A 26711-nucleotide genomic window follows, 5' to 3' on the forward strand; every position below is an offset into this window, starting at 1 on the left:
TTGCTTTAGATCTGTTTCAATAATGACTTAATTTTTCAGCTGATCACCTGGTAACTCAATGTGTGTCATCCATGGTGGCTTCAAATAAATAGACTTGGGTTGTTTGTTTTCAGACTAACAGTTTTGCTACTGTGTATAACATCTTAGAAATGTCCATTAAATTCCAGAGGTTTTTGTCCACTTTGGATTTGTACAGTAAACAATCTGACTCCCTTTCTGAGATGTCATGGGAAATAATTATTTACAAGGAGGAAGCAGAATGGGGTTGAAAAGCAGTAACAGCAGATATCTTAGTTCATTATTGATGGAATAATTGCGACAATGCTTAATTCTGAGCAGTAATGTCTTGAAAAGGTAACAGAGTTTTAGCTCTTCTCTGGAAAGAAAAAATAATATTGTATTCTGTATTTAAAAAAAAACTGGTCTAATATTTGAATCTGACTTCTGTACTGGAAGGCATTGTAGAATCAGGGATGAACTGATTTATTAGCATGGATTTATACAGAGGAGATGATGCTTAACAAATTTGATTAACTTCTTTTGAGGAGATGACAGTGAGAGCTGAGAGGGGTGAAGCAGTAGACTTAATCTGCCTGGACTTCAGGAAGGCTTTTGATGTAATACTGCATAAAAGACTAGTATATAAGGTTAGTAAATACGCTGTTGATGGTGAATTCTAAATAAAAAAAATAACTCATAGAAATTCAATTCTGTAGGATGAAATGTCATACCAAATGTTGAATCCAGTTCTGTTAATAGTTTTCATCAATTACTTGCACTGTAGAATTGCAAACAGTAATGTCCAGCTTGTGTAGTTCCTGTATTTCTTTTTTTGTTTCTGGTCTGATATCTTCTGCTTTGTAATGATTTGATTGCTTTCAGGAACAAAATTTGAGGTTTAATAATTAGCTAATAATTGTTTTCTCTGAATATATCTTTAGTGCTTGTTTTAAAGTGCCTGGTTCAAAGATGATACCCACAAAACAAAAAGATTTGTAAACTCTAGTAATATAGACAAGCAGAATTGGAGATGTTACTAACTGCAAAAAATTCTATAATATTTTGTTCAAGAATCCAGAGTCTATTGTAATGGGGATTGCTACTTAAGGATTTTCTGCAATATGACAATATTGCAATAAGATATTTTGAAAGATCTCAAGTAAGTTGTCTGTACAGAAAGATATGTGTCCTTGAAAACAATTACTGGAAAAGATGCTAAAGAATATTGGGATTCTCGTGGAGCAGGAAGCCATGAATATGGGAGCAGTAAGAGCCAAAGGAATGAGTCTTTTTTCCATACAAGTCAGTGGCAGAAAGCTGGAGAGCTTTGAATGTTTTTGGTCACATGCTCAAACAAAAACATTGAATAATAAGAAGATACAGAAGCAAATATTAAGACAACTTTTTCTATAGCTGTGAAGAGTAGGAAAAAAGAATTGCATCAGCCACGTGGTTCCCAGCTTTTCATAATCTTGCAGATTTTTTTTTCCTCATGTTGGTACAACACTGTTCATCTTTAGTTCTCTAGGGGAGAGAAGTCTGTTTTTTTAAATTGCTGTCATTCATCAGTGTCTCTTCTGGCATGCCTGAGCAAGAAGGAGATCCCTAGAGCTTTATTAATGACAATTCTAGCCTCATTTCCCGAAGGGAAAGTAGGGCAGAGATGTCAATGAACTGCTGTCGTTTGGGAGGACTTTGTGACTGTTTTTTTCTCACGTACTACGTGTTATGCCAGTGACTAGTGCCAAACATCCCCCCACAGCCTGGCTGGCAGCTAGGCATCCTGAGCAGAGATCCTGGTGTGTGGTCTCTAGTCAAACCAAACTGGCACACCTCCAGCCTCCTCATAGACTTTTCAGTAAAAGAAACAACAAGCAGAAATTTTTCAGCACTTGTATTGGGGACACTTCATTACTGTGACTTGACTGCGTGTGTCCAATTAATACAGTTACAAGCCTAAGTTACAAAAATGGTCTAGGTGTTGCATGTGGTGCCTGAAGCTTTTGTGAATATGCAAATCAAGTACCTGATTAATGAGAAAATGACTCACAGGCTACTGTTGAATTTCCAGCTAGTGGAAATAAAACTTCCACTTATTGCACTTACATTAGTCCTAAACCACTTAAGCGATATACAGGCATATGAATTACTTCTTGGCTTGCAGCCAGCTGCTCTTCAATGCCATAGGATTGCTTCTAAAAGATGTTCTGTCTACTGACAGTTATACTGTAGATGTCTGAAGCCGTTGTCAGAGAAACTTGGTTCAGTTGTTCAGTGAACTGTATTGCAGTTTATCTATGCTGTGTGTAGATGAAGGTTTGGTATCAAATTTAGTAAAAGATTCTTAGATTTCAGGATTAACTTCTTGATTTACCAGAGTTCAAAATTTATATTCATGCTGCACAATTAGTCTTCCTTCATCTTGTGAATAATGTATTGCTTATAAAAATTAAGAGTACGATGGCACAGTACTGACTGTTCAAAAGGAAAATATTTATGAAAGCTTAAAGTTTGTGTCCAAAAAGTAGGATCTTCAGGTTGAGCTGGTAGGACAAGTCAGAAAGTGGAGAGAATAGAAGGGTTGAACAGCAGGGTGGCCTTGACAGTTACACAGTTGCTGGACTTCAGAGATCAGAAAAGGCAGCAAAAGACAAGGCTATTTTATGCAACAGAAAGTCAGAACTGGGGGAAAAATTGCACAGATGTGCTCCCATTTAACAATACACATGAAGCCAGCCAAAGGCCAGTTGTGCCCCACTCCTCCAAAAAACCATGTAACAGAATGGAAAAATTTCTGTTTGTGTTGGTTTTCAGAGCAGTAGGAAAGGGTGCTGGTATTTTATTTTTGAGTTAAGTAAATAAATACTTGGAAAGCAAAACATAATTTATTGGAAGCTATTTAAATAGTGTAGGGATAGCCCAAAATCAAAGCCTTCAAAGAGACCTTTTGTTGCCCATGATATTTAAATAGCTTAGGAATAGCCCCGTCAAAGCCATTCCACATCTCCGAGGCTTCCAAAGGTTTATGTCCTTAAGTGCACTGGGCTCCTTCAGCTTATTTCTGCTGTCTGGAGATGTGGTTTGAGTTTTGTAGTACACTTGAGTAGTCAGTGTTTAGAAACTCCTATAAGTAGGGAAACTTCCAGCTTATAGCTGACATTCAAAAAAGAAAAAAAAAAAAAAGAGGATTAATGATACCCACACAATAAAATACATATATCTGTTCAAGTACAGTTAGTACTTATTGGAAAGAGTCTCACCTTTTGCTTTCATTCTCAACACCATTCTTTTTAACATCAAAAGATAGGCAACGATTTCATGTGTGTGTTCTTTTCATTGAAGTAATTGAGTATGAGATGCACATTCCATCCAAAAATGTAATATGTGGGTCTGTAGTGTTCAATACAGTTGATTTGGTAGTGCATAGCTTGGAGCTATGGAGCTTTTCTTGAGGCCATTTATCTGGCCAGATCATGTTGTAGTCTGTGTTCTGATGCAGTGCGTCAATAAAATGGCATTTATAGATTGACATTTTGTTCCCAACTCCAGGAGGAAGCCCTGAGGCGACAACGAGAGCAGGAAATTGCACTAAGGCGGCAGCGGGAGGAAGAGGAGCGGCAACAACAGGAGGAAGCACTTAGAAGATTGGAAGAGAGAAGAAGAGAAGAGGAGGAAAGGCGGCAGCGAGAGGAGTTAATTCGTAAACAGGTGAAAAGGGACCTATTACATTTCATTAGAGAGGCTGCCACAATGAACAAGCTTTGAAACTTGAATCTATGCCTGGAGACAATCAGTTTTGGTGGAAGAAAGCAAAGCTTGTAGACAGTGTCAAGTGAATGAAAAATAGGTTGTTTACATGCATCCTGATTTCAGATGAAATAATCAGAATCCAGTCTGGCCTTTGGAAAAGGTTTGTGTTGAAGGAGTGTTTTCTTTCATGCTCGAGCCTTAAGAATGGCTTTGCAGCATGGTATTTCTGCTCCTTTCTTCAAAAGAAGGGTAGAGCACAGTACCAGAATAATAGTTTGTTTTGAATTGTCACTCTCTGAGCCCTTTACTGTAGAACTGTTATCTTCTACATCATCTGAGACTATCAGTTTTGCCAGTCGGTCTGTACTATGCCAAGAGTATCCTCACTGCCACAGTTTACTTGTCTTACTATTACCAGTTTTGTTTCCTCAGGGTCAGTATCAGAAGTCAGTATTGGGGAACTTGAGCTTCCAGCCCCTTAATTGATAATGTCACGGTCCATAAATCAAATTGATCTTAAAACGTGATTGGCTTCACATTAACTTCGAGGTCCATTTCAGGATTGCCAGTTATTATTTTAAAATCCTTTTTCACAGCTGTCCCTCACAAGACATTTATCACCATTTCTGTCTCACCATACAGTCATCATCTCCTTTGTTAGCAGAAGCATCTTTTCCTTTGCAACTGTATTGCTAAGTAACAATAGTAAACAGTCTGTCACCTGCTTTCTTCTTTCATGTCAAAGCATCTTCTCTTTTTATTAGTTTTATTTCACTGAAAGTGTAGTGGTACTTGATTATAAGTAGTTTAAGGAGATGGAAGCTCAGACTGAAAGGTGCAGAATTCCTGGAAGGGAAGTGGTATGAAATTAGCTAGCCTGAGCTAGGGAGATGGCATTCTCTGTGAAGTTCCTTGGTGGTGCAATGGGGAGCTTGTATCTTTAGGGGTTATAAACTATGTTATTGGGCTTTCTTGCCTGAGAAATGTAAAAGTAAATGAACAACCTAAACAGCACTGATTAGATACAAAGGTTCTGTTCTGTCAGAATGTACTATCACAAAGTAGGAGTAATGTTGATTTTTTTTAAGTCAACTTAGACTTTACTTCTCTTTGTCCTGGGAAGGAAGAGGAGGCTGCCAAGTGGGCACGTGAAGAGGAGGAAGCTCAACGGCGACTTGAGGAAAGTCGGCTACGCATGGAAGAAGAGGCAGCCAGACAGCGGCTTGAAGAAGAAGAGCGAAAGCGCAAGGAGCTGGAACTCCAGCGCCAGAAAGAAATAATGAGACAGAGGCAGCAGCAGCAGGAGGCTTTACGACGGCTGCAGCAGCAGCAGCAACAGCAGCAACTTGCACAAATGAAGGTAATGTGTTCCCTACAGTTTGACTTCCTCCTTCAGTCTATTAAGTAAAACCACAGCTGGATTCAGGGTTGTCTAGACTAGCTTGAACAGAGCAGGGACGGATGAACTATCTGGAGAGGGAAGAGGGTAAATACTTGATGGTGAAGGTGATGGGAGAAACAAGGGGAGGATGTAAGATATAAAAGAAAACGGTTCGGTCGATAGAAGCCTACTGGAAAGGGATTCACAGATTAATACAGATGCTTTTTCTGCTGCAATGAGCAAGGGCCAGTGCAAAGTTTCTAAAGCTTGGAGTTCCTGAAGTCTTTGAAAGCAAAATTGATTGCTCTTTTCCAGTCAGGGATGTGTTAGGTTACTCTTGATACACTGTCTTTGAGACTATGATATGTTAGAGGGCAATTTAAAGCGACTTTGAAAGTTTATACTTAATACCTTTTTTATACTTCATTATTACCATTTTATTCTTCCCGGTGTTCTGTTAAACTTTAAAGGTGGCCTTTCTTTTCCCCTGGGCTTAAACTGATTTTTCATGATTATACTTCGGTATTCTCTTAACACATTTTGTAATTCCTAATGATGTGGGGTTTTTGCCCAGCTCCCTTCATCTTCAACATGGGGTCAGCAATCAAATTCAGGAGCTTGTCAGTCCCAGACCACACTGTCATTGGCAGAAATCCAGAAATTAGAAGAAGAACGAGAACGGCAGCTTCGAGAAGAGGTGAATATAACAGTAACAGAGTGTAAATTGTTGGGATTGACTGAACTGTGACTGCTTAACTGTTAAGTTATTAGAAGGAATGGTGAGGATGAGCAGTGTTTTCTGAAATAGTGTAACACAAGTAAAACTCTTGTCTTTCAGGCATAGGTTCAGTAAGTTTGAAAACTTTTGTAGCTGCTTAATACAAGTATCTGAAAGGAGGGGAAAATGTACCCTTTTAACCCTAGGGGTATGATATGTTCACAGAACAACATAACTCTGGTATGTTTGAAGATAGGCATAAGGCCAGGGCAGTTGGCAGGTGGGGACGGGGGGATGGGGCAACAAACAAATGATGGTAGGAGAGAAGGTATTCCTCCAAGACTTTAAATGCTTTGCTGGCTGCAGTCATGACTTGACAAACTTAATCTGTGCTAGGCTAATAAACAAGTTTGTATCTACTGGTTACTTAGTATCTTCCTTTTTTGGAGGAACTGTAATGGCTCAAAAAATAATAGGTCAGCCAGACCCCTCTAGAAGAGCAAAACCAGTTTAAAACCAGTTTCCCAGCTAGATTTTTGAATAGCAGTGATCTTCCGAAAGTATGGACCAGCACCTTTTGTCTTGCATGCAACAGCAAAGGCGTCAGCAGCGTGAACTAATGAAGGCCCTTCAGCAGCAGCAGCAGCAACAGCAGCAGAAATTGTCAGGCTGGGGTAATGTCACCAAACCAACAGGCACCGCCAAGTCACTGCTGGAGATACAGCAGGAAGAGGCAAGGCAGATGCAGAAACAGCAGCAACAGCAGCACCAGCAGCCGAACAGAGTCAGAAATACCACGGTATGTATGGTGTTTATTTAATCACTATGTGGAGGGAAACAATACCTGACAAGTTCTCCATGTCTGTTCGTTCCTCTTCTGCCAGGACTGGTGCTAATAACCAGGATCTCTTTGTTTTGTTTCCGCAGCACTCTAACCTGCACACCAGCATTGGGAATTCAGTGTGGGGCTCCCTAAACACTAATCCCAGCAACCAGTGGGCATCTGACCTAGTCAGTAGCATCTGGAGTAATGCTGATACCAAAAACTCAAACATGGGTTTCTGGGATGATGCAGTGAAGGAAGTGGGACCTCGTAACTCGACCAATAAAAATAAAAGCAATGCCAGCCTCAGGTAGGACTTGGGGAAGGAGCTTTTGCAAAGAAAGGCTACCACTCCTGAGATGATCGCTTAGAAGTTGTAACATCTTCATGTGTTTTCCTTTTTTTCTGTGTCACTCAGGATCTGTTTTGACAACAAAAATAGCTAATAGGTGACCATTCACAATTTATTTTCGTCATCTACCTAGAAAATTAGTTAGTTCTTAAGCAGTGTTTGCATCTTGTAAACTAGCAAGTCTTTTAACACTGTACTGTATACTGTACTGTTGATTAGTCTGGTAATTTTTTGTTTTCTCTTTACCTCAGTAAATCTGTAGGTATTACAAGCAGACAAAACAAGAAAGTGGAAGAAGAGGAGAAGCTGTTGAAATTGTTCCAGGGGGTTAATAAAGCCCAGGATGGATTCACTCAGTGGTGTGAACAGATGCTTCATGCACTCAACACAGCCAACAACTTAGATGGTAAGTGGTGGGGAGGAATGTAAATGATCCACTGAAAATAGAATATCCAGTTTACTTCCTGGCAGGATAGTTCTGAGGGAGAGTAATGACATCAATGTGTGTTCAGCAAAATGGCATCATTAAATAGTGGTCCAAAGAACCCGCTGCATCGTCCTCTCCATGGTTTCTGTTGGGCTAACTGTAGAAAATCTGTGGGGATTGGAAACAGTGTTAAAGTCTGTCACCCAGTGCTCTGCTGAGGATTTGTGGTGGTCATGGAAGCATTTATCAGGCAGACAGATGAGGATCCAGTTCACTTCGAAGAGCAAGCCAAATTATCTTACGCCTCTGTGCAAAGCGGTTTTTGGTGTGAAAAAGGTTGGGGTTTGTACTAATTCTGCTGGAGGGCACCTAGAGGAATGCCCAGTCTTGAGATACCTTCTTGTACCAAAGCACTACAGGCATCTTACTGCCTCCAGTGTGGGCCTGTGCAAATCTGTGTGCTCCAGCTTCTGCACGCTGCACGGCTGTGCTTCTGTGGGGGCCCCTGAACCTGAGTGGGGAACAGGTGCTGCCCCAAGAGCCAGGATCACACCTCACACAACTGCAGTGCCACAGCTTCCCTCCTCTCAGAGGAAAGATACAAGTGACTTGTTGGCCTCATCTGTGATGTACTAACCAGCTGCATCTTGTGTCTGAGGACAGGCTGTGGCCCTGCAGTGCCACAGTGAGCTTCCATGTTTCCAAGGCTGCTTTGTGCCGCAGGTGGCAGCCTGTTGTCGCGGTGTCTTCCTGGCTTGTGGTTTGCTTTGCCCTTCTCCATGTAAAATAAAACTCAGTGCAGCAAAGTTGGTCTAAGGAAAAAAAGATGGTAAAGGAGGCTTGCAGGTGAGCTAACCGTTGCATTTCAGGTGCTTGCCTGCTAGGTCAGCCACTGTGGATGGAGCACTATTGTGCTTCAGCCAGAAGGAGATTGTACTGATGGCAGCTGTAAAAAAGACTATTTTCCACTTTGGCCTGGCATTAAATTTGAGCATTAAAGCTGGCAGTGGCTAAAGTTGGTGGGCTGGTGTACCCTTTAGGATTGTCAGTTTATTTTTCCTTCTCATCACATTAGCTGGCTTTCTTACCCTAGCTGTGACTGCAGAACAGATGAAGCATTGCATGGCAGGGCTTTACTATAGGGAACTTGGATGGGCACGCTGTTTGCCATGGCAACTAGATCAGCAAATATTTGAAACAAAATGCAAAGTTTGTGTTTATTGAATGCATGCATTCACATATCAACATGCCTTCCCTCACGGTCTGCTTTCTTCTTGCAGTTCCCACGTTTGTTTCTTTCCTGAAGGAAGTAGAGTCTCCCTATGAGGTCCATGATTACATCAGAGCCTATCTCGGAGATACTCCTGAGGCCAAGGAGTTTGCCAAGCAGTTTCTTGAGCGCCGTGCCAAACAGAAAGCCAGTCAGCAACGGCAACAGCAGCAGCAACAGGTAAATCCTGCTCACTATGGGCCTTAGAGTGTAGAGACTATATTTGTCGGAAGAGGCTGCATTTCTGCTGGACTGGCAGGAGGATGAGCAGGATTTTACAGGTCATGTGAAATGCAGAGAATAAAGTAGGTTTCAAATATTTACTGCAAAATCAAGTTTCCTGTATAACGAACAGTTGAGGCCGACTGTCCATCAAATAGTGTCTTGGCATGCTGATTCAGAATGTGCTTTAGAAAGGTGAGGTAGGATGCAGCGGTGCTGGGTGGCTGCATCATCAGTGGTTAGTGCTGCCACACATGATGTAGAAAGTGCTTCAGGCTCTCTGAATGTTTTCAATATAAATAAACCAAACTTAATGGCACTTTAATCTTGTACTTTGTTTTCTAGGATTCAGTGTGGGGGATGAACCACAGTTCGCTACATTCGGTCTTTCAGACCAATCAGAGCAACAACCAGCAACCCAATTTTGAGGTTGGGCAGAGTGGGAAGAAAAAGAAGAAACAGAAAATGGTTCGTGCAGATCCCAGCTTGTTAGGTCAGTTTTAATTTTTGGAGATGAATGTTTAATTTGGGAAAAGTCTTGTGGAGTATAGAATTCTTGTCAACCTTCAAATTCAGTATTTCCATTGAGCGGAAGAGGTAGTTGTTGAAGTGTCTTTAGAATTTGCTTCAGTATTATTATTTAATGATTCTAAAAATTCTGTATTGGTTTCATGGAAAACTTCTATCAAACTGTGCCTTGCGAAAAGGCCTCTTCAATACCTTGTTTATTACCTGGAAACCTTTAAGTAGTTCAGGGATGTTATTCAAACTGCATTTACTTTTTTGAGTTGACCTGTGCCTATTTTATGGAATTAATGTTAATTCATGCTTTTAAGAAAAGCGTATTTTCTGTTTCTTCATGAGGAGCAGCTTCTTGAGGCTTGCCTTTATTCCTTCCTACCTTTTCACATGAGCTAACCACTCTCATTCAGAGAAGATAGCAAAGATCTTGTGGGGGAAAAAAAAATGTCAAAATGAAGTCAATAGTTTTCATTTGGAGGCATTGAGATGACATTGTTAGTAGTCCTTTTTTTACTTATTTATATTTGCTTATTCTCTGTCTTAATTACCATCCTCACATAAAAATTAACCAGCCCCTTTAGCACCGACAGAAAGGTTTCTTTAAAGTGGCCTTTAAGATATGAGGGCATTGTGTTAAGTACATGAGTACTGAGCATTGTGGGATGTAATGCATTGCTATAGTATTCTTGTAGAATAAATGTGTCCACATTTGTGCTGTGTGGGATAAAAAGAAAACTAGGGCACTGCACTGGGCCAGTATTTGTTGTTCTGGTGCTGCTGGCTCATATTTGTGTAAAGCAGCCTGGTATTAACCACCTGGAAGCCACTGCTTCAAGGCCCTACAGAGTCCTTAATTTGTTTTTTATCTTCCTTTTTATTCTAAAATCAATACTCTTCAAATTAAATCAATGATTTTTGTGTTGATATATACTGAACTTTTCAGTGGGGTCCTGACTTCTGTCATCCCAGCTGTCAGTCCAGTGAACCTGACCTGGGCCTTCAGCTGAATAGTTTTAAAACCTGCTTATGTAATGTGAAGTGGTCACTAAATACAATTAAGAACTTGCAACTAAGGGAAGTACATGCAGCTTCTTAAAAATCAGTACACTCTATTCCAGTCATTCCAAAACCTCTTAGGTAACATACTGCCACGAGAGGGAGCCAGAACAATTTTCTTACACCTACCAAACACAGCACTTTTTATCTGCTGAAGATAATGACTGTGAAAAGCCATTTGTTTTCTAGCACCGAGCAAGCCTTCAGGTTTGTATTTAGTAGCCTTATGCAGGACAGCTTTCCTTTTTCTCATACTCCATATGGAGTTGGTACAAGCGTAAAAAAAATTGGATTTGATTAGGAAAGTTGCAGGTTGATACATTGGATTTTTTTTTTCTTATAGAAAAGATTTGCTTTTTCTTGCACTTTTCTCATGTGCATCATGTCCTCAGCACTCTACGGTTAAAAGGCTGGGTAGAAGTTGAGGTGCATCTTGAGCCATCTGCATAACCCTGTGTAACTCTGTACATTTTCATGTTGTACTTCTGAGATAGAATGTAAAAAAAAATCATGGAAGTACATGGAATTGCCATTAGATTTCATAAGTACATGTATTTACACTTTAAGGGGTAGAATTGCTCACACTCCCTGAAGTGTTGAGCGTGATTCCACACCTGGATTTCAAGTTCACAAAATATACATGATCTTTTGGACCATGTAAGTATGGGGTTGACAGGGACTTCCAAGTACCAGTTGACTCAAACATGCTCCCTTCCAAGATGCTGTTGAGCCACATTGCCACTGGGCCTAGATGTGCCTCGTGCTAGCTCGGCAGATGCTATCTTTTAAATGAAAATTGAAACCAGTCGTCTGCTGATCGGTTTTTCAAGATCAAGTGATACTTATCTAAACACACAATTGATTATCTTTGATTTATTAAGGAAAAACCCAAACAGTTTGGGTAATTCTATCTCTAGCCTTACTGAATTTCCCCTTGAGGTTTTTATTTGACACATGTTATTCATCCTGTTTTACACATGCTACTGCACATGTATGTAACAGATGTATTGCATCGAATACACTATACCGTGTCCAGATTCTTAACGTAAGTCCTTTTTGATTTACAGGGTTTTCAGTGAATGCCTCATCGGAGCGGCTCAATATGGGAGAAATAGAGACTTTGGAAGACTACTGAGCATGTGCAAATCAACTGGCTTTTCCTGCATCTGTTAACCATGGATTCTCCATTTTGGACACAGTACTCTCCACCATGCGTTCTTCTTCACCTCGCAGTGAATCACAGAATCAATCATCTCAGGCTGCTTCCTCCAGCCCCAGCAAATGCTTTCTGCCCAGGACTGCACAGGCATTGTTCCTACTGTCAGCCTAGAGTCAAGTGGACTTTGTTCAGAGTCCTGGGAGGGTGGGAGATAGGATTCGTTCACAGCAAGGCTGATTTGGGCAGCAAGCTTTCACTGTGCTGTGATTTCTTCTGCTGACATACCTGGAAAAAAAAAAATATCAATTGGGATTCTGCAAACCATTGCTTCCCTCTCCTGGTTACTTGTACCACATCCAACATGTGCAGTCATGGAGAGAGAGAGAGAGAGAGAGAGTTTGTGGTTAACAGATGTTGGTCAAAACCAAAATGCCACACAGATACTGACTTCCGTGCTCCATCAGGGCAAGAGGTGCTCTCCCAAGCCAGGAGTTGCATTCATAAGCTAACTTTAGAACTGGCAACAGCAGGAGAGGGGCGGTGGTGGGCGCAGTTTAGCTTGGGTTGGTTTGAAGTTGCACACCCCCTGCCAGCCCTTCTCAGCACATTATTTTTGGAGGGAAAGCTCGAGTCTGTCTTCATTAGGTGGTGATGCTGAAGCTGGAGGAGTTCCCTGTCAGCATACTCCAGCCTTCCTGGACACGTGGGGACTTTTGCTCTGGGAAGAAGGTGGGGGGTGGCGTCTCTTCTGTCGGGTTGAATTTATCCCTTAAATGCTACCTTCGGAGGGTTAGGACCAGTTTATTTTGAGCTCTTTTCCTGCAAATTTGTCTCGTTTAAGAGACAGTAGGATCTTTACCGTGTGGATCTTCAGTCTCTGGTGAGGGCAAACACTGGCTTTCAGATATATGTACCCCAGCAGTCTTAGGTAGTTGTCATTTTGAGCAGTGCTTAGGTTAACACGCAGAGATGCCCTTTTGTCATGAAGAGAGACTGTTGAGGGCGAAGCTATGTGCAATGACGGCCCTGCTTATCTCCTACACCTTCAACTGCTTCACGCACCTTCACTGGGATCCATAGTCCTTAAGTATTTATGGAATCGTAACCTTCTGCTCTCACCGAAAGATTAACACCATCTTCTCTCCTCCATCCACCCACGCGCACACACCACAAAAAAAAAAGAAAATGAAAACTGCCAAATGCACTTAGTTTCCCCCCCCCCCGGTCCCATCTCCCATTCCCAGAGGGTTACAACCTGCGAAGGGAGATGTGCTACCGTTTTGGTGGAGTTGTATAAAGGGGTCTGTTCTTCTGTCATCACTGCCTAAAGAAAACAGTTCGAGTCGCTCAAGAGCAGTTTGGCTTTGGATTTTATTTCGTTTGGTTTATTCATTTTTTGGGGTCACCTTCCCCTCCTCCTCCTCCTCCTCTCTCTTCCCCCTGCCCCCAAACATGTACAGTAACTATACAGAGACTGCTGCAGACTTGTATATAGTTTTTGGATCCAATAGCATGGAGAGACTTGGAACTGTTGCAAATCTGGTCTCCCTGTCTCCTTTGCTTTGTAAATTCATAAAAGGGGGAAGAGGGGTAGTTAAAATGTTTACAAAACTTTAAACTCCCTCTGAACTTTTGCCAGTGTGGGGGGGGGAAAGAGAGAACTTAAATAAAACCTGGTTGTATTATATCTGAGAGAAAACTTTCTGCTTGCTTTTTGTCAAAGCTGAGTTTTGAGATAATTCCTGGTGCTAAAACTGACCCAAAACTCGACTTGCATCAGTTTTCATCAAGCAACAACAAGCAAATACACAGGATGTGGAACAACAACTGCTGCTTTATTTCTTCCCTGGTGAGGAATACCGGTGGGTTTTTTCTACTTGATAATTTTAGAGTTCAAAAATAAACACCAGTAAGTTGAGATTGGAAAATTCTGACAAGAAAGCTTTAATTTCCAGCCCCCCAAAACACGTGCATTCATGCTTGTGTTGTTTATGCAGGAGAGATCAAGCTGCGGCTGGTTTTCTGTTAATACAAACACTTGGCCATGGAGCCCTTTTTTGCCAGTTGGTAACCACCCCACCCAGTCCAGTTCCCTTCCCTAAATGAAAGGTTTTATTTCTCCCCTCAGTGTAAAGTCCACATGGACAACTTGTAGGCTTCCCTTTTTAGACAAAATCTTATTTTCCTTTTTTTTTTTTTCCTACTTGCTGGTTGTTTTTGTGTGGAAAATCCCAGTAAAACTCAATGGTAAATGTCTTTCTGCCATTCATATGACTGCAAAGCATATGAAGTCAGTATACTCTTAAGAGCTAACTTACACAATAGCTTTGCATCGTGTTTAGCTGGTGTCTTGGAGAGAACAGTACATGTTTAGGCTGATAATTTGAGTTTGTTTTAATAACTTTTTTTTTTAGTGCATAATGTCTGGTTCATAAGTACTTTCTGTTTTTTAATGATATGATCTAATTTCTACAAGCTAATTTTGGACTACTCCATACTGTGTAACAAATAAGCAAAACCCTGTTAGTTTCCAGCTCAGCTGGGGAGCAGGAAAGGAACAATTCATCGATCGCTGAATGAAAATGCAGAAATGCAAGCAGGGAAAATGTGCAATAATTTGTCGAATCCTGAGGACCTTGCTTGGCTTCTGAGAGTCTGTAGGTAACGGACCAGTGGGGAAGATGTTGTTCTTAATATTTTAATATTCTGGCTTCTGTGTTTAGTACAAAGGTAAGATACTGGTGTGTTCAGTTGCGTGCTCAGGTGACTGCCGTGTCGCCTTCTGTGACAGACAGGGCCCGTTTCTATAGTGAAGGTCATTTGGATCAATAGTGATGGGGGAAAAATAGGAGCTACAGCTTTTTTATATATTTTTTACATATTTATGCACTTCCGGGTTCTTCTCAGACAGAATGTGAACCGGGAAGGCTGATGGGGCTTTGATCCAAGTTTGACGGATGATGTCAAGTTTGGTGTTAGAGATGTCTGAGGTTTCTTCTGAGCGCATTCCAGCAGGGTGCTTCCTCACTTGCCATTTCATTGCAGGGATGGTGCTCAGCCCTCTTCGTTTTTCCTTCATTTTTCCTGCTTCCCCTGGCAGCCAGGCAAATTCTTTTGCAAAGCAGCAAGCAGAATGATTTAAAAGGGCACCTGAGTTGTATCTGCCTGTCAGAGGAAGCCAAAAACCAAAGAGAACTTTTAGCAGAAAAATCTGAAATTCAGGACAAAACTACTCGTGTCGTATTTTCAGAGTGTAAGGAACTGACGTTGGGGGTGTTTATATACTTGATTACACCTTTTTCTGAATGCAAACGGTGAAGTATTTCACCTCACGTTAACTTAAAAAAAAAAAATAATCCTAATTAAGTTCTTCTGTCCTCTGACAGTAAGCTGGAGTGTTCCCACCTTTAAACGCTTCATCCTTTCCCAAGTCTCTTGTTGGTGCAAATGTGACCTGAAACAAGCCTCGGTTTTCTCTGCTGGGAACTTTTCACGAGCCCACTTGGAGGGAAGGGACAGAGTGGCAGAGGTTGCAGGAGGAGGCAGGGGGTGTGCAGGTTGGATCCGAGGAGGATGCTGGCCTTGCCTGACAAAGGTGACTCGCCTTGGAAGACTCACAAGATCTTAACGGGCGGTTCTGCCAGCGGAGACCGCACACTGCTCCCGATCTGGCTCTGAGTACTGCACCCAGAAAGCAGGGGTGCCGTGGGGCCGCTCTGGCGCTGTTTCAGAGCGTTTTGGCCTCACAAAGTTTGAGGCCCTTGTTCTTTGCGGTGCCCACCCTGGCAAAAGCCCCACCACCCTGCCCACCGAGGAGCGGGGCCCTGGCACGGGCTGCCTGGTTTGGGGGTTAGCTGCCCCAATGGCTCCTGTGTTCTTGGCTGGACGGAGGAAGGCATTCCAGGAGCATCCCCGCGTCCTCTGGGAAGGGCTCGCCAACAACTGCTGGTGTGTGCGCTGGCCTGGCAGGGTGACGGATGCCTAACGGCTGGGCTGGGCTGCCTGTGGGGTTTTAGGCACAAATTTGAGAGGGTGGAGCTGCCTGGGAGGAGGTGTGCTCTGCGAGGGAGAGAGTGCTGGGCTTTGCACTCGCTCTGTCCACTTGCTGTTGTGAAGGAAATTCTTTTGGTGGTGTGTTTTTTGGGTTTTTTTTTTTTGACCCAACCGGACAAAATTTTTATTACACCAGTGAAATTTCCAAGTTGTATCGTACTTTGAAGAGCTTTAAGAATTCCTGCTGACGCTTTTCCTGAGGGAAGCCATGACCTGCCACAGAGTCCTTCACCTGGTCCTGCTAATGCTGTGCGGCACCTTGGTTCCTGCTGTGCTGGCAGGTAAGGAGCTCTGTTTGCCTTCATAGCCCAAAAGCCTGGGAGATCTTTTACTAACCTGCCTCTCTCTTTCCTCTCCTTGCAGTATCTCCTCTCCCTTCCTTAAAAAATATCCCTATGTATTTATTGAATTATAATTGATTAATGGAAACTAGCTTTGGGATCGGTGGCTGGTGGCGAGTAAGAATACATTCTCCACCCTGAGACCAAGTTTCTGTTGGGGAAAATGGAGAAAACTGAGGAAATCCTTCATAATTTTTCCTAAGCAGAAGAGCAGTAGCACCTACATGAGCGTTAGTGGCAGTAGATCAGTAGGCAGATCAGTCAGCGGTGGATGGAGCGCTCAGCAGCTGGCAGGGCCATCTGGCTGTCAGCTTTTGATGGCAGGAAGAAGTTACAGTTCTGAAAAGAAACATTTTTCTCTGGCTAAAGCGTGTGTGCCAGTTTCTGGTTCCTTCTATGCTTTCTGCTACGGCAGAGCGCTTCACAGCAGCTGCTGTAAGGAACAGGGAAGCGCTCTGGAAACGTTCAGCTCGGTCAAAAGCTGCGTGTGCCTGAGCTGTGCTGGGAGCCGGCGGCACTGGGACGGTGCGTGGTGGCTCAGGCTCGAGTTCAGGGAGGTGATGGGGCTCAGGGTCAGCGAGACGTCCGCTCTGTGGGGCACCACGTTTTAAGGAGCTGGTTAGAAATCCCTTTATTATAATGGCAGCGCTGGGCGAGGGGAGCCGCGGGCACGGTGGGCTTGAAGGCTGCCTGGTCTGGGGTGGGTGCTACAAATGAGGGAAAACAGGCTTCCAACCGACCCCAGAGACGGGCTCAGCATGTGGGTGGGGGCTGCGGTGGGGAGCTGGTCCCTCAGAGCCTCTGTGAGTGGAGAGGCTGAGGGGTGGCACGGGCCGGATAATGGGCCAGAACACAGCGCTTGTTTTCCTGAATTCCTGTCCTGCCTTCCAAGACCTGGAGAAAGGCTGGATCACAGTTCACTCCCAGTTTGTTCTGAGCATCTTGCCTAGCAGGGAGATCCTGGCCAACTGTCTAGCAGTTGAAATTACTTCTTTTCAAAGGAGCTTTCGTACGGGTAGGGGAATTTATTACTGTGCCTAGCTCAAACGTCTGTGGGTGCAAAACTGTAGCTGGTATTTCCCCCCACGGATCCTCCCTTGCAGGACACTTTTTCTTGCCAGGAAACCTTTAAAGTAACTAAGAAACGAGCACTGAAAAGTGGATGTTTTCCTTCTCAAACCCTGACCTTTGGTTTTAATATAGTGGAACACTGTGCAGTTTCAGTCTGTAGCTTGCTCATGCTCCCAGAAGTGGTGGCAGTGCTCTTTCCCACAACCAGGTAAGGTCTGTTCTTAACAGTATTTCACTCTGCAGAAAGTGATTAATTGCCACTGAAAATTTTTACTTGCTCCGCTCTGAGCTAGGATTTTCATCTGCACTACCTGAAGTTTCCAGCAGCTGGTGCACATTTGCTCTGCCCCCTGCCTTGCCAACTTCACCTGTACTTGCTCTCGGCTTGGTGTTGCAGCTATGGTTTGTACCTGTCACTGCCTCTCTGTGTCACTTTGCTCCTGTGAAATACTCCCAGTTGGTTCCTTTACTGGGTGCCTTGCGCTCGGGCAGTGAGGCCAGTAGCTCTTGTAGAGCTTTGTACTGATGAATGTGAACGTTTGGATCCTGGGGTATAGGACAGACTCCGTGCTTTCCCTGTGGCGTTTTAGAGGCCTCTGAGAAGTTTGTTGTTCTCGGCTACGTCAGTGCAGGACCCGAGGGAACCAGCCAGCCTGTTGGGTAAGCCATCCCAGCAGAATGAGTTTCTGCTGCATTAGGAGTGGTGGAGTTACCTACCCCAGCACTGGGGCTGTTAGTGCACTGTGGAATTTTTTCTGCTTTTTCACCCCGTTAGAAAAGGAAACTTCCTGCCCTGTGCAGACAAAGAAGGGAAGGGCGCACAGACAGCCCTCTGGTCTCCAGGCATACACATGCAGCCCTGCCTTTCTGTAAACAAGTTTGTTTAACATTCATCAGAACCGCAGCGCTCCATGCTGCTCCGCACTCGAGCTCCCAGCGCTCGCCCATCACAGGCTGCCCTTTGTGTTCCCCGTGAAGGCCTCTTTTCATCCCTGCCCTGGCCCTGTGCCTGCTGCAGCCACCTGGGGCTGGACAGCCCGTTGCCGGCCTCGGAGTTCACCCAGCCCCTGCTCTCCTGTCTCAGCACCTCGTACTTCCCGTAGCAAAGCCCTTCACGGTGGGCAGAAGCGGAGCCTGCCCTGGAGAGGGCTGCAGCTGATGTTGGCCACGCAGACTCCAGATTCAGAAGGAGTCTTCCCTTCCTCGTTGGATTTAATTTTATCACAGTGGGGACTCAGAGCTACCTAGGACCAAAAGCCTCTGGTAAGTGCTCAGGAGTTCAGCGAGACATGAAGGATCTTGCTGGCAGCTGAGGTTCCCATCTGGGTGCAGCAGTCAGAGCACTTTTGGGGTGCTGGTGGGTTGTGCACCTTCATCTGGCTTCCTGCCCAGCCACTCTGGTTTCCTGGGCAGCATGGTCAGGGCTTTGTGACTGGAGAAAGCGTGGACTTCTCTGAGTTAATGAGCTCTTCACAATATCCTATTTGTCAAAGATGGAGAAACAACCCACTGAGCCTTTAACCCTCCTTGTCTAGATCATCTAGGTGCAACAGGGAACAGCCAGGTCGAGAATTTTCCTGTGCACCCAAATCTTATCCACTTCTGCTTTCTCCAAACCCAAGTGGTGTGTAGGCCAGGAGCACGGGAGGATTGTGAAGAATTGATTTTTTTTATTTTTATTAGCAAAGCCAGTTTCAATTCATATGATGATTCAATGCTCCAAGTGAAGTGCAAGTCAGTAAGAAGCCTTTGCAAGGCTTTTGCTTCTGAATCATGTATATATTTGGTATCTAAACTGTGTTGCAGGGTCATGAATTTCCTTGTTTTGAGCTCATGTGGAAATGCACTGCAAAGCACGTCAGAGTGCATAGAGGGGGAAAAAGCAGCAGAGCAGGAGATGCTGTGCTAAAGGAAATCATACAGGAGAAGACCTTGCCCAAGGACAGTCTTTCTGTAGCAACTTGTGTCTTCATTCTCAACAACCGGAGGATAAAAGATGATTAGGAAGTTTCTAAAGTTCAAGTACTAGAACATGAGAAGTAGTAAATAGGTTTTGTCAGGCAAATTTCTTAAAAAGATGTGGTTGTTCCAACAGGTCTATCAAGACTTACAGCAAGTCTTCGTAGATCACTACTCAGCCTTGCCCTGCACCAACACTCTGTGTAAATCACTGACACTTCCAGCTAAGGTTACTGGGTGTGAGGTGGAGAGTGAGGAAGATGAGGTGCTGAAACCAGCTTGTACGAGGAAGAGTATGGCCACTGGTGAGCAGACTCCGGGGATGAAGATGTTAAGTGGCCACATCTGCCTGCCTTGAGGTCTTGCAGCCTGTCTGTGGAGAGGTTCTGGTTGTTCGGGGGGTATCTCGAAAGATCCTTCAGATTGGGTTGGCATCCTCAGGAGCAATTGCTTGTGGAGACCCTTCAGCCACCGCGTATCTGGGGCACTGGTTACCATGTCACTGTACTAGCAGCTCACCCCACCTTCTCACCAAGTGTGGAAATAGTGGTTTCATCAAGTTGCCTTTGGCGTCATCCCTTCTAGGTCTCGCTACGGCCCATGCCGCTGAACTCCTGCTGGGTCCCTGCATCGTTCAGAAAACTCACTGTGTATTACTTTATAGCAGGGGTCCTCAAACTTTTTAACCAGGGGGCCGGCGCGCAGGTGAAGTGGCAGGCAGTCATCTGCGGCTGCTTGGTTTCCCCCCCTCTGCCCCAGCCCCTGGCGGGGGGTGGGGGTCGGGCGGTTCTGTAAATACTGGGGGCCGTATCTGGCCCGCGGGCTGTAGTTTGAGGACCCCTGCTTTATAGTGTAGGAGCTCCAGTGTTCTCTTTCCTTTTCTTGGCCTTGGTTGTAACTAACCCTTACTGGAGAGAGGGAGAAGACACAGCGGGGCATAGATATTTCCCTAAAATAAGGCAATTTGAGGTGTCAGCACATGGGAAGGAGGAGGTGCCATCCTTCACCTGACGCTGCACAACACTGGAATACTTCTAGTCCATTTTTTTCAGGTTCAGTTTCTGCCCAGTAACTAAGATTATTCCAGGTCTTAAGCGCTCTCAAACTGTATTTTTTACCAAGTGGATTTCACTGTTAGTCTGTGGAGCAACAGTTGCTCTCAGTCTGTGCTCTGGTGCTGAGACGGGATTTACTCTGGGGAGAGCTGGTTGGTGCCATGGGGTCAAGGTTTCTCTCCCTTCAGAGCACCTGGCACCAAGGCACGAAGCCTTGGCAGTGGTGGGATCACCCGTGTGTGCCAGCAGCTGGGTAGCCCCACCACGTGTCCGCCTGCTGCCCCTCGTGGGTTGCTCAGGGGCAAACAAACCACCTGAGTGCACCGGGTGGGTTTTCCTGGTGATAGGGCTACTGGTCCTGAGGCTGATGCCAGCACAGCTAATGCATGGCTCTCACCCAGATGTTAAACATCTTAAAAGATGTGGTCTTGTGATGGATGATGTTTTGAGCGTGTTTCTTGGTAGTTATTTCTACAAAGTTCTTGGGTGAACAGGAAAACCATGTGCTACTTCACCTTTGATAGTTGGTTTCCAACCCTTGGTTGCACCCCCTCACTTGAGGCTGCAGCTGTTTGGGTTTTTTCTGCAAGTCAAAAGTGCCGTGCCCTGCCCCAGGGCTGTGGAGGCCCCTGCACACAGACTGCGTTCCCCTCATTGCAGTCAGGGTGACAGTAACCGTGTGGGCAGCCTGGCCACCCTGCTGCTGCTGCTGCTTCTCTTGCAGATGATCCTTAAGAGTCCCGGTCTGCTGCTTAGAGAAACTGGGCCCAGGAGGGAGAGGGACTTGCAGGTGTCACACCAAAGAGCAGCAGCACAGAGCCACCTCCGCGATCGGGTGCCACACCTGCGCCTGGAGCCTGGCTGGTGGGGCTGTATCCAACAGGGACTGGGAGAGGCAGTCAGACATGTGAGATATTAATTGGTGTTTTATTTTTTATATATATTTATTTCCAATAAATATTTCCAAATAATTAATTGGAAATGGGGTAAAAAAAACCCCACTTATTAATGGGGTGTGGGGGTATGCTGGGTTTTGGCATTTGGCACAGGCTCTGCTGTTGGCCCTCACCTGTCTTGCTTTTACTGGAGGACTGAAGTGGGAGTGTGGCATTTAAAGCTGCTCTGTCAGGGTGCTGCAGGGGGGGCAGGTGTGGCTCCTGGTTGTTAAAGACACCGGCTGGATATGAGGGGATAGTTGGGTGGGTGGTTGAGCTTCTCAGACAGGGAGGAATGGAGGCGTGTGAGGACACGAGCTGTTAGTTTAGGAGGGAAAATCAAAGGTGAGTCTTGGAAAGAGCAGCGCCTGTTACAAACAGGCACGTCGCCGGGCTGCAGCAGTGTGCTGCGGAGTGCCCTGCCTGCCGGCAGCTCTCACTGGGGCTGGGGCTTGCGTTTGGGTTTGTGTCCCCCTGCCCCATCTGCCTGCTGCAGGGCATCTGCTCCAGCAGCACCAAGGTGCAGGAACCGCAGAGGAGGCGCAGCAGCAAGCCCCGGCTCTTGGTGACGCTCAGATGCGGGTATTTCACTTTATGCGTGTGCGTGGCTGCTGCTGGGCTGGCAGCTCCTGTGAGCGAGGTGCTAGAGCCAGCTGAAAGGAGTTGTGTTTCCCTTGGTTGAAGCGCCGCTGAGGTAAAACCGCAGGAACTCGGGACAGAAAGCGCATGTTTAGCACACTCTGCCCTTTCTCTGAGGGTGAACTGAAAGCGTGTTTTAATCAGATGAGGGGAATTAACCAAATACCGATCTAGAAGCCATCCAGGACTCTATCCAGGTCTTAAAACTCACTGAGATCATAAACAAATTAGTCTGTTTCCTCTTTACTTGGCTATCAAAAATAAGCAGGGCACAGAGCTTAGAGAGCGGCAGTAAATTTTTCAGGAATTAGATGCACCGGGAACAAGAGAGACTTTCTGGGACCTGTGGGTCTGGTTAGAAAAAAACCCTTTACAGAATGGTTGGAAGGGGTAGCGCTTCCGCCTCAGCCCTCTGGAGAACAGGGAGTTGGGAAGACCCTGTCCAGGTCCCGCAGCCTCCCTGGACGGTGCCCGTATCTGTTACAGATCATCTCAGCTAACGCCTTTCCCCCGGTCAGATGCGAGGGGTCCACCCAGCTCCTTTGGCTTGGAGAGAAAAACATTCTTGGGAAATGCAACAACGGCGTCCTCCAGCGTGGGGTTCTCTTGCCAGATGGGAACGGCTGCAGTGTTGGTGCTGGCCCGGCTGGTGTTGACACAGTTAGGAAGGTCGTAGCTGGAGTGTAGCTCTTCTGTGTGGAGTTTCTCCACTTGCGAAAGCAGCCTGGAACTGGGGCTTCAAAAGTGTTACGTACGTTCCGTCTGCGCCTAAACCAACAGCTTCCTAATGCCACCGCTGCTAACTAGAGCCCCAGCTCCGCTTGGTTCCTTTCCCTGTTGTTTCAACTACATTCACCCCCTAAATTCTGTATTTCCCTCCTGCTCTGGCCTCTGGTAGCTAAACCACAGGATTTATGGATGAGCGGTCTGCTGGAAATGGTACTTTCTGGAAGAGCCTCTGGATGGGGTGCAAGTTTCCAGCTTTGCTGGTTGGTGTTGTGGAACAGGCTGGGGTGTGCCAGTGAAGGGCTCACGTGTTTCTGGGGAGCTCCTGTGGAACACAAAGCTCTTGTGTGCTCTGCTGGGGAGCTGAGATGCTGCCTGCGATGCGGTGACCTCGGATGCAGCAGGCGTGTGAGGATGGTTGGTGCTCACCGCAGCTCCCAGCTGCTCCCCGGGCTGGGCCAGCCGGCCAGGGTGTGCGGGTGTAACTGGCATGGGCCTCGCTCTGCGGGGTCTCTGTCATTGCTCGCTGGGCCAGGGTTAACCCCGGCAGCTGTCTTGCTGAAAACCCTGTAGCTTTTATGGCTGTAGAAAGAACTTTTCAAAACTAGTCCAGAAGGCTGTTGTGTTCCCAAGTCCACAGGCAGCCTCGAATAGCTCCGGGGATGGTGGGAACTGCTCGTTGATGTGAGCCCTATCGGTGGGTTTGTACAGGCAGCAAAAGTGAGTGTTTTGGTGTTGGTCCTCCTGTTCCTTTTGATGCAGGGCTCCTACGGGGAAAACAAAGTGTGGCGGAGCCCATTAGCGTTGATTCTTCAGCTTGCTCTCCTCCTACGAGGTGCTGGCTGCCTGCGGGAGGCAAGGAGGGCTCCAGCTACTGAATGCTGGGGCGGCTGCTGCCAAGATGTGCTGCTGCCACTGCTCTTGGTGGGCCAGGTGGAGCCTGGGCCAAGTCTTAGAGTGCCCCAGTGTGCCAAGAGATGCTGTGCCAGAGCCAGGGTGCCTGGGAATACCCCTGTGCCTTGCCCCAGGAGGCTCAGGCTGCTTGCTCTGGCTCCTCTGACACCCACTTTCCCAGCCCTGATAACCATCGTGTCGCTTCAGCTGGGCCCTGGTGCTGGATGGTGTTCATTTTCCTAGCCACCCCCCACCTCCCATTTTTTCCCCATCCCAGTGCAACATTCCCAGTGGTTTCAGCAGGGAGCTGTGGAATGTCTCCTGCTCCTGCCGGGGCCCACCTGAACAAGCCGGGCATTGAGAGGGAGCGCTTGGCTCAGCCACACGCAGACAGGGCAGGCTCTCTGGTTTGGTCCCCGACCCCACAGGGGGAAGAAATAACAGGAGGTGAACGGTAACATCAAACAGAGCCTGGCCGGCTTTCATCTTGGGGCAGGGGGAAGCCAAGGCTCTGGGGCTCCTGCCTGGGGGAGCCACGTCCTGCACACTGCCAGCGCCGCTGGCACCCTGCGCTGCGGGGGTGGGTGGGTGATGCACCCTGCGCTGCGGGGGTGGGTGGGTGATGCACCCTGCGCTGCGGGGGTGGGTGGGTGATGCACCCTGCGCTGCGGGGGTGGGTGGGTGATGCACCCTGCGCTGCGGGGGTGGGTGGGTGATGCACCCTGCGCTGCGGGGGTGGGTGGGTGATGCACCCTGCGCTGCGGGGGTGGGTGGGTGATGCACCCTGCGCTGCGGGGGTGCGTGATGCAGGACAGAAAGGCCCTGAGGTGCTGTGAATCTGGCCGGTGCAGGTGGCTGGGTGGCCTCTGCCTGTTGCAGGGATGTGACTGCCCCTTCCCAGCCCGGTCCCATGGGCATCCAGGAGCAAACTGGCAGTGGGGGTTCGTGCAGGGCCCGCTCATGCAGGAGCGGAGGTCACAGGGTGGTGGGGAGCTCCCAGAAGCCTGCGGCAGGCTGCTTTTGCCCCGGGGCAAGCGCATTGTCTTTGGCTGCTCCAGGTGTTGGCATCCTGTGGTGGTGGTGCCCTCCCAGAGGAGGACTCTTGCCCCGCTGGGCTTCTGAGCCCTCGGGTCACCTTCCATCCGCCCGGGGCACCCGGCAGGCAGCTGGAGCCCAGGGACCTGCTGAGCTGCAACTGTCACCAGCAGCCTGGCTGGGGCCGCTCGTGCCGGTGAGTGACTGTGGGTGCTTGTCTCCCAGCAGAGTACCCGCAGGGCCCTGTCCCCACCCTCTGGAACGAGCCGCCCGAGCTGCCCTCCGGAGCTGGCCCCTTCGACGCCGCCACCACCACAGCCCGGCTCTCAGACACCACCGCCTTCCCCCCATACACCTCCGAGCTGGAGCCCGAGGACACCACCCACCTGCACCGGCTGGACGCGGGAGACGGTATGTGGCTGTGCCATGGGCTGCCCACAGGTCACCGCCGCAGCGCTCGGGCAGTCCTCGCTCTGTGTGGGCCTGTCGCCTCCAACACCAGGAGGTGTTGGAGCCACCAGAGGTGGCCTGCTGCTGGCAGGGGGGGAAGAGCACCCGTGTCACCTGCTCAGGGGAGGTACCCCGCGCACGAGCAGGGCTCCCCAGGGGAGGTGTGCCTGCCTGGAGCCCTTCGAGCGGGCAGCACGGGCCTCTCCTGGCTCCTGAGCTGCAGCAAATGCCTGTTGTGATGCGGTTTCGCAGCAGCTCCCTCAGTGAGGGTGTCAACAGGAACGCTGAGTGCCAAAGACCTGCTGTGTGGCAGCTGTCCTTGTCACTGGGAGCTGGCTAAGGAGGCTTCAGCCCCCTCCCCCAGGCTTGATGCCGCTGGGACACAGGACCACGCCTCGACTGCGTGGGGATATGGCAACAGGGCCACCGTGGCCAGTGCAGGGGGCTCTGGGGCGGGAGTGTGGCCCAGTGGCTGGGGCTGAGCTGGGTGTGGGGGTGACCCCTGTGGCCCCTCCTGTCTGGAACCCACTGGCTCTGCTGAACTCATGCCACCTCATTCTCTGTCCCTGCAGGCTCGCTGGGGCCCGGAGCTATCGGTGCCATTGTCATTGCCTCCCTCCTGGGTACATCTGTGCTTGTGGCCTTGGTCGTCATCACGCTGAGAAAGTTCTCGGCCTCCTGAACTCAATAAAAGATTTTTGTGTAACACAACCAGCCCGTCTCCTGCCCTCAGCTGCTCCCGCTCCCTGTCTGCCCCGGGCCCCCTGGGGAGGAATCCCGTTGCTGCTGTGGTAAGGGGCACCCCAGCCTCTGCCCTGGGCAGCAAAGCTGCACCCCAGAGTGCTCTTTGCTCTTAGCGTGTGGATCTCTGGGTGCACGCAGCCCTGGCAGCTGGACCACAGCTGGCTGCGTTCCCCCGCAGGCAGGAGGGACCTGTGGCACTGAGCGGGCACCGGCCCTCTTGGTGTAGCATGGGTGGCGGTAATGGTGCTGGGCATCACCTTGCAGGGCTGCCTGTGCGAAGGGTTGTTCAGTTGGTGTAAACCAACCACCCCAATACTTCTCCAGTCTCTACCCCACCCCATGTTCACGTTCAGCCCCACTTCCACCCCCTGTGTTTGGGCCAGCTGCCCCCTGCCAATTGCACCGCGGTGGGGGGGCTGGGGAGGAGGCACGCGGTCGGCAGGGTGGGAGGAAGAAGATGCACGCGCGTTGCTTTGGCGCTGGCTCGCTCAGCTACATTTCATCACACGGAAAAACGAGACAACAAGAAGTTCCCCTCAGTTTGCTGAGGCAGCCCGGTGGGGGCTGGGAGGGCTCCAGCCCATGCTCATGGGCCCCAGGCCTGGCCCTGTACAACACTTGAGACCACTGGAACGGAGGCGTGCAGGGCTGGGTCTGAGGAAATAACACTGGATGCCACTTGGTGCCTGAAAACGGCACAGCCTGTGCCAAGGGTTTGGAGTCCTAAAAAGTCACAACAGAGCCAGAGGGGCCAGAGCGAGTCCCAGGGCTTTGGTGGGTGGTGGGACGCTGCAGGGCAGTCCCGAGCCCCTTTTTGCCTGGAGAAACGCAGCGAGGAACCAGTATCCTGGCGCTGGGAAACCTGGGTGAGTCCCTCCACTAACGAAACGGCTGATCCTGGTGGGTAAGGGAGCATTTCCATGCTATGGGAGACATCCCGGCGCTGGGCCAGCTGCTGCGCTGCAAACCTGCAGGAGCTGGGGTGTGGTGATTTCTCAGGTAATTTTAAGGACTTCCTCGAGCTGGAGCTCCTCTGTGGTAGAAAACCTGTGGCTGCTGCAGGGTCTGGGCCCTGAGCTGGGGGTTTGGTTGTACTCAGAAAGCTGACTGGGGGGTGCTGCTGGGGGGG

At 47.7% G+C, this 26711-nt stretch overlaps 2 protein-coding genes across 7 annotated transcripts in view; both read left to right on the forward strand.

Annotated features, from left to right (window-relative positions):
• Nucleotides 1-13367, forward strand: part of GIGYF2 (GRB10 interacting GYF protein 2) — a 79086-nt gene extending 65719 nt beyond the window's left edge. Inside the window, exons 20-28 of the mRNA XM_055816819.1 lie at nt 3550-3708; nt 4874-5110; nt 5706-5828; nt 6445-6648; nt 6777-6982; nt 7276-7430; nt 8732-8901; nt 9289-9436; nt 11589-13367. Of these exons, the coding sequence (XP_055672794.1) occupies nt 3550-3708; nt 4874-5110; nt 5706-5828; nt 6445-6648; nt 6777-6982; nt 7276-7430; nt 8732-8901; nt 9289-9436; nt 11589-11656 (1470 nt within the window). The 3' untranslated portion in view covers nt 11657-13367. The remainder of the gene's footprint in view (nt 1-3549; nt 3709-4873; nt 5111-5705; nt 5829-6444; nt 6649-6776; nt 6983-7275; nt 7431-8731; nt 8902-9288; nt 9437-11588) is intronic.
• A 61-nt stretch (nt 13368-13428) lies between these two features.
• SNORC (secondary ossification center associated regulator of chondrocyte maturation) lies at nt 13429-25549 on the forward strand. Of its 6 annotated transcripts, none has more exons than XM_055816815.1 (5): nt 13429-13542; nt 14215-15275; nt 15870-16014; nt 24614-24799; nt 25411-25549. In XM_055816815.1, exons 3-5 carry the CDS (start codon nt 15942-15944, stop codon nt 25518-25520), a joined length of 369 nt encoding a protein of 122 aa, XP_055672790.1. In that variant the 5' UTR covers nt 13429-13542; nt 14215-15275; nt 15870-15941; the 3' UTR covers nt 25521-25549. The 6 variants fall into 6 exon arrangements, with proteins under 6 accessions (XP_055672790.1, XP_055672791.1, XP_055672792.1 ...); XM_055816816.1 differs by having other exon boundaries at nt 14215-14410; XM_055816817.1 differs by having other exon boundaries at nt 14215-14341.
• Nucleotides 25550-26711: the final 1162 nt, after the last annotated feature.

This window comes from Falco peregrinus, chromosome 12 (assembly GCF_023634155.1).
Source record: "Falco peregrinus isolate bFalPer1 chromosome 12, bFalPer1.pri, whole genome shotgun sequence".
Lineage (NCBI taxonomy): Eukaryota > Metazoa > Chordata > Aves > Falconiformes > Falconidae > Falco > Falco peregrinus.

What these genes read in the sequence shown, in the direction of transcription:
- SNORC (XM_027777147.2), top strand. Translation starts at nt 19,223, where the DNA reads ATGTGGTTGTTCCAACAGGTCTATCAAGACTTACAGCAAGTCTTCGTA. An exon ending in GAGGAAGAGTATGGCCACTG is followed by an intron (nt 19,410 to 24,613) that starts GTGAGCAGACTC and finishes CTTGTCTCCCAG; the next exon opens with CAGAGTACCCGCAGGGCCCT. An exon ending in CCGGCTGGACGCGGGAGACG is followed by an intron (nt 24,800 to 25,410) that starts GTATGTGGCTGT and finishes CTGTCCCTGCAG; the next exon opens with GCTCGCTGGGGCCCGGAGCT.